Source organism: Mus musculus, chromosome 13 (assembly GCF_000001635.26).
Source record: "Mus musculus strain C57BL/6J chromosome 13, GRCm38.p6 C57BL/6J".
Lineage (NCBI taxonomy): Eukaryota > Metazoa > Chordata > Mammalia > Rodentia > Muridae > Mus > Mus musculus.
Window position 1 is genome coordinate 111,679,848 of NC_000079.6, and position 12,438 is coordinate 111,692,285.

Below are 12,438 nucleotides of genomic sequence, written 5' to 3' on the forward strand. Positions count from 1 at the left end.
TAAAAGGGATATCAACTTGAATTTGTGAGGGGAAGCACAGTTATTGAAATATTTTCACCTGGGCAGTGATGGTGCATGACTTTAATCCCAGGACTTGGAAGGCAGAGGCAGGTGGATTTCTGAGTTCGAGGTCAGCCTGGTCTACAGAGTGAGTTCCAGGACAACCAGGGCTACACAGAGAAACCCTGTCTCAAAACACACACGTGCGCACACACACACATATTTGAGGGCTGGAGAGATGGCTCAGCTGTTAGGAATAGTCATTGTTATTGCAGGAGTCTTCATCTCAGCTTCCAGCACCCACTTTGTGGCTTACAACCCTCCCTAACTCCAGATCAGAGACAGAGACAGGCATGAAAGAGTTATTCAAAATACATGCAGGTAAAACACTCATACAAGCACAATCAGATAAAGTTAAAAACATCTATGTTGAGGATGTCACTTAAATAAAGGGAAAATTATGGAGGTGGAAGATGGAATTGGAGCCACTAATAAGGATATGTCAGCTCAATGAATCTTGTTTTTTGTTTGTTTGGTTGGTTGGTTTTTCAAGACAGAGTTTCCCTGTGCAGTCCTGGCTGTCCTGGAACGCACTGTAGACCAGGCTGGCCTCGAACTCAGAAATCTGGATTACAGGCGTGCACCACCACTGCCTGGCCATGAATCTTGTTTTGATGGCCTTGATTCTTGGAGAAATGCTCATGTCTGTGGACCATACTCCTTTACCTCATCCGAGAAGACTTTAAAAAAAAAATCTGTGTACAGTCCTCTTTTACTTACCATATTAAATTGCAATGAGGATTCCTGGTTGTCAACTTGACTACATCTGGAATGAACTACAATCCAGAAATGGAGGGCTCACCTGTGATCCAGATCTTGAGGCTAGAAGAAACAGGTTTCTGACCTGGATCTTGATATGGAGATCTTGAGGCATGGTGGCCTTGAAAAGTTTAGGCCCAGGTAAGGTAGTACACACATTTAATCCCAGGAGACTAGGGCAAGGAGGTCTCTGAGTACAAGGTCAGCCTTGAACAAATCAAGTCCCAGATCCAGGCGTGGTGATACACACCTTTCATCTGAGCCACACCTGCTGGAGACCTATGTAAGGACGAAGATTTGCTCTTCCTGAGCTGCTTGCACTTACCTGCCAGCACGTCTGTTGGAAACTGCTACTTCAGGATTCCAGTTATACAGAAACCAGCTACAACACCGAACCTGGTGGGACTGAGCAATTCCTAGATTCTCGAAATTGCCATTCACAGCTGCCCGTCATTGGGTTAGTGAGACTGCAAAAGGTAAGTCATTCCAATAGTTTTCCTCAATACAGAGAGGCATTCCGTAAGTCCGGTGACTCTTTTTTGTAGGTAATTCTTATTAGGCAAAGCTTTATCATGGTCAGTTCACCTCCTTAGATGGAACCACTCTTCCCAGAAGAAGTGTTCAGGCTAATTCTAGAGAAGTAGATACAGTTAGAAAACAAAGAAAGGAGCATGGCTTGGTGCTGGCCTGAGTTACTATCATTATAATCTATTCAAAGTCTTACAGAGAGGTGATTTGGTGTTGGGGATTGTCCTGGGGTAGAATTCAGGGCTTTGCATATGGTATGTAGCCCCTCTACCACTGAGATAAGCCCCTAGCAAGAGGTAACTTTTAGTGGATTTCCTACGTCAGACTTTTATGGGTTTTTTTTGTTTTGTTTTGTTTTTTGTTTTTTATGTGCGTTGGTGTTTTGCCTGCATGTAGGTCTGTAAGAATCAGATCCCCAGCACTGGAGTGCAGTTGTGAGTTGTCACGTGGATATTGGGAATTAAACCTGGGTCCTCTGGAAGAGCAGCCAGTGCTCTTATCTGTTGAGCCATCTCTCCAGCCCCCAGGCCAGAATTTATGGATTTATGTTGGAAGGTCATGGGATGACCATGATATACTTATCCGTGCCTTTTATTTGTTTTTTGTTTTTTTTTTAAGTATAGAATAGAGTTTATTAAGGGCATGGGGGGAGTTAAGAGGGTAATAGAGGCAGAGAGAGAGCGTGAGAGTGAGAGAGAGAGAAAGAGAGAGAGAAAGAGAGAGAGAGCAGTAGAGGCCGGCCATGAACACATGGAGAGAGGGGCACTGAGGGACAAGAAGACAGAGCAAGAGAGCAAGAAGCTTCGGGTGTTTGGGTTGGGTTGGTTTGGTTTGGTTTGGTTTGGTTTTTTTTTCAAGGCACAGTTTGTCTGTGTAGCCCTGGCTGTCCTGGAACTCTCTGTAGACCAGGCTGGCCTCGAACTCAGAAATTCACCTGCTTCTGTCTCCCAAGTGCTGGAATTAAAGGCGTGGGCCACCACTGCCTGGCACTTTGGTTGTTTTTGTTTTTTTCTTTTTTTGGTTTTTCGAGATAGGGTTTCTCTGTGTAGCCTTGGCTGTCCTGGAACTCACTTTGTAGACCAGGCTGGCCTCACACTCAGAAATCTGCCTGCCTCTGCCTCCTGAGTGCTGGGATTAAAGGAGTGTGCCACCATGCCAGGCTGGTTGGTTTTTTTGAGACTGAGTTTTGCCACATTACTTGGGCTTTGGACTCCTGGGGTCAAGATCGTTTTTGCTGAGACAAGTATATACACAGCACCTAGTCTTTTTTGTTTTCTTAGTTGACAAACTTAAAAAACCAAACAAGAAACGTCACATAAATTTGCTTCTTAGCTGCTCCTGGGATTTACTTAACTTCTGGCTCCACCTTTTCACGGGTCAAGAGCCAGTTGGTTGAGGCTTTGCTGCCATTCTGCCGGGCAGCATAGACCACGTCTGCATTTGCTGTCTCTGGCTTTTGTCTACACCAGTCAGCCTCACTCCTTTGTTGGTTATGCTTGACTGATAGGCACTTTTAATTGGAGGCATAAAGTTTGGGCAGCTCATTATTTTCCCTTGGGTCAGAGGGTGTCTCTAGACAGCTAAATATTGATATTGCATTATTGTAACGCTACCACAAACCATTTTCAGAGTAGTTTCGTGATGAAAACTCCACAAAACAGGTCACAAAACTGGCTAGTGCTTTTGAAGCCCTGGCAAAGGAAGAGGGTATTTCCCGAAATTACTATTTGGGGGTGGGGGTGGGGTGGGGTTGAGACAGGGTTTCTCTGTATAGCCCTGGCTGTCCTGGAACTCACTCTGTAGACCAGGCTGGCCTTGAACTCAGAAATCTGCCTGCCTCTGTCTCCCGAGTGCTGGGATTAAAGGCGTGCGCCACCACGCCCGGCTCCCGAAATTACTATTAATGTATGGCCCGGGCAAGACATTTAAAGTATGCTGACAATCTGTTCTGCTGAAGAATTTCCATGTATCTTCTCAAAGATGACAAGGATCAAATAACCAGTTTTACTTACTGTTGGTGTTGAAATGTGTGGAGCCGCAGCATTTCCAGTGCACCTGTCATGCTCTATGCTCTCCTGCAGCATCTGTATTCCCCATCTTCTCTATGGTGTCAGCCTCCTGGTCCAGTTAATTTCATTGGTTCGCCCTTTCTCTGTTTTTACATTTATGTTTTTCTAAAGATGACTGGAAGTCTTCGTACATTGTGATTCATACAGGGTACTGTTATTTAGTTTATTTAGTTTTAAGTTCCCTTGTTCTCACTCCATCTGTCACCTATACGAATTACTTTACCCATAGTCGTTGGGGAACATGGACTTTCATGGTGGTCCTATATATAGTGTCTGACCTGCAGGCACGTCTGTGTCATAGACACCCGTGTAGGACCGTCTATATAATGGCACCTGTTGTTCAGTGACAAAGTACTGTAAAGCAGCAATGACACAAACACTTATTTCAAGTCAGGGGAAGGAAAGGACATTTTATCCCAACCAACACTTGGAAGTCTTGTTAAAAAGAATGAAAGATCCATCTATGTAGCTTTATTGAATAGGGGTGGTGAAGGTGGGGTAGCAAACGTCTTTCTCTAGTGATGAACAGTGGGAAAGCTGTTTGCTTTATCTGCTAATTTGAGCTGCTGGCTCGTGTCCTGGCTTGTGTGTGCTTTGTCTCAGCTGGTCTACCTGAGAACCCCCCTCCCCCAAATGAACCCCTAGTCCCCAGTGTGACTCCATTTCTACTCCAACAAGATGAAAGGAAAGATCGTGAACCAGAAAAAAACTGTAGGTCCAATTGTGCATTGGTGGGAAAGGAGCCACTGACAGATGATTTAAAAAAAAAAAAATGCAGTTCTCCTTAAAGAAGTTAGGGGTGAACAGTTTCTCTGGTATTGAAGAGGTGAACGTGTTTATAAAGAGGGCTCCATTTTAACAACCCTAAAGTTCAGGCATCCCTGGCAGCAAAGGCCTCCACCGTTCTAGGCCATGCTGAGACAAAGCAGCTGCAGCCTACACCAGCTTGGTGCAGGCTGTGATAAAGGAGACCGGCTGGAGCTCTGCCCAAACTGTGGATGGAAAAGCACCTCTTGCTACTGGAGAGTATGATAATGACTTTCCAGACTCGTGGAGAGTTTGATGAGGTTTCTAAGAACCAGGCAAACAGACACTTGCAGAAGTTGCAGCTGCTGCTATTTCTATCATGACTGCTTTCTGAAATTTTGTTATTTTGCTCATGGATTTGATAAAATTGAGACCTCTAATATTTAAGCCCAGGCTCCCTGGTTACCTTTTCAAGTTTTGCTTATATACAATACAATTCGTCAAAGCTGTCAAAATGTCAAGAGAACCTGAAGAAACCTTACTACTCTGTTCATGGAGAACTGCAAGGCCATATATTTCTCAGAATTGGCCAGGAGAATCTAAGGCCACACTTGTGAGGATGTGATAAATTTGTAGGATGAAACTTTTTTTTTTTTATGATGTAAATAAGGGGCAGGCTGTTGGCTACCTGGCTGGAGCCGAGCTGCTGAGCAGTGCTTTCTGGCTTTATCAGAGGGTGTGGGTGCGCACTGCCCCTCACTAACCCTGGTCACTCTGCTCCATTTCAAGCCACAGGGTTTTTTGTTTTGTTTTGTTTTTTAACTTTTACAACTTTGAACGCCTCGTTGAAGATGGTAGGGACAACATGTGCCAAGCCTGTTTTTGAGTTATTTGATTGGACAAAAGTTTGTGATATCATTCACAGTAGGGGAAGTGTAATTTTCCATGTCTTTTGGATGTTTTGAAGTTGAGTGACTTTTTTCTTCTGTAAAATTTCCACGAATAAATAACTTTTACCCGTGTTTTTAGGTTGATTTTTTTTTTTTTTTTGCCTTGGTAATCCTCTTTAAAAGTAACCGTTGCTTCTTCCCATAACCCATCTCCATCCTCATCCAGTGAGGGAATTGGAGACCCTAGGCTCAAACCTGAACAGTGTAATTAAGGTTTAAAGTTATGAAAAGTTTTAGCATCTTAAAAATGCTTAAATTTATGAAGCTACAGTGCAAACCTCATTTTGCCATTAATATTTATTACAAGCTCCTGGCAGGCATCTGGGAGGAGAGCTCTGGTCTTCACGGACACTCTAAGCCCCTGTAAGGTCTTAGCACACCTTCCTGTTTGTATATTATCTTCTCATGGATCTGTTTTCATACACAGGATTATTTCTTGAAGCCTATGCAGAAACAGATACATCTGCTAAGTCTCTCTCTCTCTTCCATGTATCCACTTATCCAGGAGACCACATTTATTGTATGTATAATCTCAAACAATGTTGTTTTTATTTACCCCCGAGGTAGGTGTGAGAGGCAGTTTTTGCAATTTGGTTCAGGGTCTTTGACACTCTGCTTTTTAAAAGGTTTATCAAGTGTATATCTTCGGGTCATCTTCTAGACTATTTGTGATTAATAACTCCTAGAACTGGTCTTTAAAAAAAAAAAAGTGTACAGGCTATGAATGTCGCGCAAGCACGCTCATCATGTCTGGCTCCGTCTGTCAGTCTTTCTGCCTTCTGAATTGCCATCATCTTCCAGAGCCTGTCTGGCAAATGTCTACTTCCACAGTTCACTCCAAGCCACTGAACGCCGATGCGCATTCCATTCCTGCAGGTGCCTAGCCGTCCTGCTTCCTGTCCGGGTCTCTCTCCTCTTTTGCCCATCAGCGGCTCGCTCACTTGCCATCGCGTACTCTTCTCACTTCGGGAAAGTCCGTCGAGTCCTCCTCCGAGTCTCCCGCCACCCTCCTTCCTCCCCCGCCCCGGGCTCGCCCTCCCTCCCTCCCTCCCTCCCTCCGGCCCCCCCACCGCACCCACCGGCCGGTCCCCGCGCTCGCCCGCAGTTCAGCTGGAACTTTACTCCAGCCGGGGCAGAGCGCCGTGGGCGCGCGGGGCGGGCGCGTGCAGGAGCGGCGGCCGCGGGAGCGCCGGACGGCGTGGGTGTGCGAGCGGGCCGGGGGCGTCGCGGGCCGGCCTGCCCTATAAGGGGCCGAGCCGCCTCTGCCTCCGGGCGGGTGCCTGGCGGGCCGCGGCGGCGGCAGCGGCGGCGGCGGCTGCGATTGGCTCAGGCGCCCCATCCGGGGACTGGGCTCGGCGCTGCTCGTTCGCCCTAAAGGTACCAATATGGCGGAGGTGAGCGGAGAAACCGGGCAGCGGCGGCCGTGCTGGAGCGGGAGCCGGGCGGCCCTCCGAAGCCCCGCAGCCGGCCCGAGAGCCACGGCTCCTCCCGCGGGTCCTCGGAAGGCGGCGCGGCGGCGACGGGGGATGGGGGGCGCGGGGCGGCGGCGAGGCGCGGCGAGGCTGCCGGAGGGGCGGGAGCGGGCGCGGGAGCGGTCTCCCTTCGGGACTAGGCCGCGGCGGCTCCGACCCCGGCCGGGCCGGGCGGCGGGGCCGGGCGGCGGAGGGCGGCGGCGGCGAGCCTCGGGCCGGGGTAGCCTCCGGGCCGTGGCCGGGGCGGCTGACGCGGGCCGCCGTTCGCTCGGCGCCTCCTCCCGGGATCGGGGTGGGTGGAGAGCGGCCGATCCTCGGTCGGCGGCTGGAATGCAGCGCGGAGAGCGGGCTGCGCCACTGCCCCGCCGGAGTGAGCCGACCCGGCCCTCGGCAATCCGGCCGCCCGCCGCCTCTCCTGACCGGGGGCTCCGAGGCCAGCGGGAGCGGAGCGGGACTCTCTACCCCGAAGCCTGCGAGGTGCGGCGTCCCCGGGCGCAGAGACCGACCCACACCTCGACGCCCTCGCCCGCCGAGCGGCCCGAGAGTCTCTTTACCCCGGGCCGGACTTGGGGGGGGGGGCACCGGGCGACCCGGGCTGCCGGGCACCGGGCTCCCCTGGGACGGGCAAGCTGGGGGAGGGGGCGGCGTGATGGGAGCACCGGGGCTGGGCAGGAGCGAGCTGTGTGTGCTAGGGCCGAGCTGGCGGGCCGGGGACCGACCGCTCCCCCGGGGGAGGACCCGGCTGGTCCCAGACTCAGTGGTCGCGGCTCCTCCGACCTCAGCGGCTGGTGGGTGGGGGTGGGGAGGTGGGGGCGGGAGGGTGCTCCCGCGTTGGGTTGGGGACCAGTGTCAGGGTCGAGCTGGCCTACGCTTGGGGCAGTCGACAAACCCTGGAGTTGGGGCGCCCGCGCACTCCAAGGGCAGGCTGTGTGTGTGTGTCTCAGAGGGTGAGACCCTCCTAGGGGACGGGGTTGCGTTTCGAGGAGTTGCTCTAGGGCCAGCGGAGAGCTGGGTGAGCTGCTGTAGTCGGGGGACTCGTGAGATGCCCGGGATGAAGGATTGATGCTGCGAGCCGGGTAAGCTCTGGCTTCGGCTTCCCGGCTTTGTAACTTGCCGAGCTCTAAACGGTGTCTCGGAGTTGCCCGTTTCAACTCCAGCCCTCGTCCGGAGTCTGCGAGTTTGTACACTGGGGACTTGGGGAGGAAGGCGAGGCAGCCAAGAGGGGGCCCGAAAGGGGCCGGGAGCGATTGGAGCGAAGCTACGTCTTGCACTTTTTGGCAGCTGCCTGGGAGCGCTCGGCTCCGCCCCCTCTGCGCCCTGTTGCCTGCGCTGCCTCCTTTTCCTTGCTACAGGATTCAACCTCACAGTTTTCTTTTCTCTCTCTCACTCTCCCAGGCTTCCTTTGGAAGTTCGAGCCCAGGTTTGTTCAATTTTCTTACCTCTTCCGGGGGTCGGGGGTCGGGGGGGTTGTCCCAGAGGGAGATAGGATTGGCTGGTAAAAGGATTCTCTGTACAACCACAGAAATGTACCCTGCTATATTTTTTCATCATTTGGATCTTAAAGAATTCCAATGTAGTTTTACGTTGTTAGAGAGGAGGGAATAGTTGTGCTCAGTGCACGGTGGAAAAAGTACCCCAGAAACCTTATTACAAAGTCTTTTATTCTCACATAACTTTTTTTATTGTTTGACTCTAAGCTGGAAATAATGAATCCCAAATCAACCTTCTACAAATTAACAGCTTGTTTTATTTTTATTTATTAAAAATAAATTGTCCTTTTAACTTGTCAGAACTTGGGGCAACTTGGATTATTAGCTTTTAACTCCATTTTTCTTTACTATGGCTCTCAAGTGTCTGTTATATTTAAACTGAAAATTGGGTTAGGTAAAGCTACCTTAATAATAAAGGAAAAAAGCAATGTGTGTCTTCCTGGTTTTGCACAGAGACGTATTAATATGGTTAGCTTACCTAGTACAGAAGCCAGAAAATATATTGAGGATCCAATAAAAGGAGTCCACGGAATCTGCGCGGGTGTGCCTACATGGGAGGGAGGTTGTAGTCTTTCTCTCTCTCTCCTTATCTGCTAAACTGTTTTAGGTTCTCAAACTTTCTCTAGCTGCCTTGTCCCACTTGTTCCAGAAAAGTGCCTCTGGAATTCTCCAACCCCTTTATTGTACTTGGAGGCAATTAGAATTGTTTTGCAAAGAGTCACCCAGCATAATGGAGTCTATGCTTAATTTTCCCCCTTTTTTGTATAGGGACTACCAAGGGCTAAGCAAGTTCTCTGCCATTATCCCCGGGCTCACTCCAGATGACCCCCGCCACACACACACACACACACACACACACACACACACACACACACACACACACACACACAGGGTTTCTCTGGTTTAGCTGTCCTGGAACTCACTCTGTAGACCAGGCTGCCCTCAAACTCAGAAATCCGCCTGCCTCCCGAGTGCTGGGATTAAAGGCGTGCGCCACCACGCCCGGCCTGCAGAATTTCTTTACATGCTGCTTTAGAGAGACCAAGCCACTTACTTACCTTGCAGTCTTACTTTTTGTATTTAGCTAACTTTCAAAGACCTATTTAGGTATCTTTTAAGGAGGTAAAATAATAGAATGATTATGTGATTGTAAAATCATTGTGGACATCTGTACAAGTGTTTTTAAATTTTTCCTAACTTTGAGACAAGCAGCTCTTATGACACAAGTTCAGGGAAAGAATATTTATATACATGATTTGAACATGATAATATAATTTTCCATTTTGCATCATTATCTGTAAGAAGTTGCAATTTCAATAAAAATCCAAAAGGCAGTGTGGCTTTAGTATCTAAGCAGACACTTAGTTTTTAATGACTTAGTCAATAGAGAGAATTTTAGATCTGGAAGGGACTCACAGATCATTGCCTTTAGCCCTGTGTATTTTACAAATGAAAACCCAAGCTAGACCTAGGAATTTTGAATGGCCTGCTTCAAGTCTCAAGTCACAAAGCCAGGAGTTCAGGGCCTTCTGTTTTATCCTCGACACTGGCATACCACAGATGTTTCTCAGGAAAGAAAACTTATAAAGGTGGTGTTCTGGTTTTGAGCTAATGAGTAAATATTTCATTCTCTAAAAGCAATATCTATTTCAACAAAAATGAGCATATACTATTTTTTTTTAGCTTTAAAGAAATAACAAAACCTTGCAAGTCTTATGGAAGTGGAAATTTGTATTTGTGGGAATAGGAGTGGGCTAATGCATATAATTCTCTGAACTCAGAAACATGGAACTGTAGTTGGAACCTCTCCACCATGAGAACATTTGGGCCTAGTTCACTGTTTTGGTAATGATCTCGCATGGCCCTTAAATGTTAGAAATTTTAAACGAGTAATAGCTTTCTTAAAAACAGAGCAAACTGTTGAATATTCTTCCGTATACCTGGCCACACCCTTGGGTCTCAGGATCCCTCTTCCCAAGCTCTGAGCTTCACTGGTCCCATTGCATTCAGTCCTAGCGTAAAACCAATGGAGGCAGGCAGGGAGGGAGGCCTGTGTTCCCCTGAGCTTGTCTCATTCTCTGGGAGCAGAAGATCCGATTTATTTACTTATTTTTGAACTAGTTGATTACATTCTTAAAACTATGGTATTAAACAAGTTTGTACTGACAGTAGCAACTTGGCCGTGGGATGTCTTCCAAAACCTACAGATAGAATTTTTTGTGTTACCTTCCCATAAATCTAAGACGTTTGTTTGTTTGGTTTGTTTTTCGAGACAGGGTTTCTCTGTGCAGCCCTGGCTGTCCTGGAACTCACTCTGTAGACCAGGCTGTCCTTGAACTCAGAAATCCATCTGCCTCTGCCTCCCAAGTTCTGGGATTAAAGGTGTGCGCCACCATAGAATCACTTTATTCAGATCTTAAAATTCCTCAGAATCAGACAAGCATTAAAAGTGCAAATCCATGTTCTAGATTGCTTTTAAAAATCTTAGAATTGCTGGGCAATGGTGGCGCACGCCTTTAATCCCAGAACTTGGGAGGCAGAGGCAGGCAGATTTCTGAGTTCGAGGCCAGCCTGGTTACAAAGTGAGTTCCAGGACAGCCAGGGCTATACAGAGAGAGAAACCCTGTCTCACAAACAAACAAACAAACAAACAAATAAACAAACTTAATTGTTATATATAGCTGCTTCATAGAAGTATTTGTCTTAAAAGCCAATTTTCTATTGAATTTGTGTCTGTTTAGGGTTATAATTAATGTAAAATATATAATCTCTTCTGAAATGTTAATGTTAGTTTGTTGACTCTTTTCTGGAAGTCTCCCATTCCTGGAACTTCTGATGTTTGGTCATTTGGCTTGTCTTTTGGCTGTACTAGGACTTGAACCCAGGAGCCCATGTAATCCAGACAGGCATTGTGCCACATTGCTGTGTGCCCAGCTAGCTCTTGCTATTTTAAGGAAATTATAACTAGTAAGAATTTTGATTTTTCCGCTTCAGAACATGCCATTGAAGTAATTTTGTTAGGATTACATGTTTCCTTTTCCATGGTATGGATGCCTATAAAGTGTAAATACTATACCTTGTTCTTTTCATGGTCTGGACGCCCGTAAAAGTGTTTGTGAATACTCTACCTTGTTCTTTTGCTGGTTTAGATATCTTTTTCAAGACCATATATAGTTTTACTTTACAACCCATAAAGTGGATAGCAAATTCATTTAATAAAATTCACATATAAATATCAAAAGCATCTGGAAGAGCAGCAGACGTTTTTCTTTGTTCGTAACTGGCCTTGCGGCGGGTGTATGTTTCCTTGCAGTTGGGTCTTTGTCTTCTGAGGACCATGACTTTGACCCCACTGCTGAGATGCTAGTTCATGACTATGATGATGAAAGAACTCTAGAGGAAGAAGAGTTGATGGACGACGGGAAGAACTTCAGCTCTGAAATTGAAGACTTAGAGAAGGTAAAGGCTTCCTGTAGCATTAGAACACCCACACTTTGGTAAAGACTTAGACATTTTATCGTAACTTCTTCTGGAACCTTTCTGAACTATTTTATGCACCTTTTTATTTTTTCGAACCTAATATTACAGATTTCCTCATTATTTTGAGAATAGTATAGTCAGAACATGTTCATTATTTATCTGTTAGCGTCATTTTTTACCTTATCCAAGAACAGTGAGGGTCAGCCTTGAGCTTAACTTAGTCCTGTAGCAGAGTAGGGAAATCTTTTCCTTCCTAAGAAACTTAGATGCTATTAAGACACTGAACAGATTTTACTGTACTTTCAAATGTAAATTGGCAATATTCCGTTTGCACCCTCCAGTCATCTTTTCCAAACATTCTGGATTGAGTGCCGTTCACAACTTCTTAAGTCCAAAGTCAATATAAATTCAAATGAACTGCATTTTAAGCCTTCCCTTGCACTAGGCCTATAGCAGAAGTCTTCTTGCAAAGGGTCACCTTGGAAAGCTGGAGGATTCCACTGTCTGTAAGTTAACCCCATTTGAAAATTTCTGATGAGCTCACAGGAACAAAAGCCTTCAGGAATAATAGCCAAGAGTATCAATTGTTGGAGTTCCCACCACTCTTGTGCTTTTGGGTTTTTTTAAAGAGTGCAAACATAAACAGTACAGTAGTCATTTCTTCCTAGTAGCGTACAGGGAAACCGTCTTCACGGCCTGCTCTCTCAGGCTGCTCCACTACACCTGAAGTTTTGGAAGCACCTTCATTCACATGATTAATTAATCCATGGTAATTATGATTAGGTTTATTCATTTAAAAAGTATCTCCAAAGACAGAAGTGGTGGCTCATGCCTCTTTATTCCTAGCATTCCTAGCATTTCAGCGCGATCATGAGTTCAAGGC

At 46.9% G+C, this 12,438-nt stretch overlaps 1 protein-coding gene across 7 annotated transcripts in view; it reads left to right on the forward strand.

Moving 5' to 3' along the window:
* Positions 1-6,225: 6,225 nt before the first annotated feature.
* Mier3 (MIER family member 3) overlaps positions 6,226-12,438 on the forward strand; it is a 32,524-nt gene continuing 26,311 nt past the window's right edge. For 3 of the 7 annotated variants that reach the window (XR_382733.2, XM_006517615.2, XM_006517616.2), the window contains exons 1-3: positions 6,808-7,062; positions 7,981-8,005; positions 11,389-11,534. Coding sequence is in view for 6 of the 7 variants with exons in the window: in XM_006517615.2 (XP_006517678.1) it covers positions 6,916-7,062; positions 7,981-8,005; positions 11,389-11,534 (318 nt within the window). In the remaining variant the exon portion in view is untranslated. Of the gene's footprint in view, positions 6,508-6,807; positions 7,063-7,667; positions 8,006-11,388; positions 11,535-12,438 lie in introns of those variants that run through there. The other 4 variants (XM_006517618.3, XM_030247238.1, NM_172593.3 and 1 more) reach the window with 4 other exon arrangements.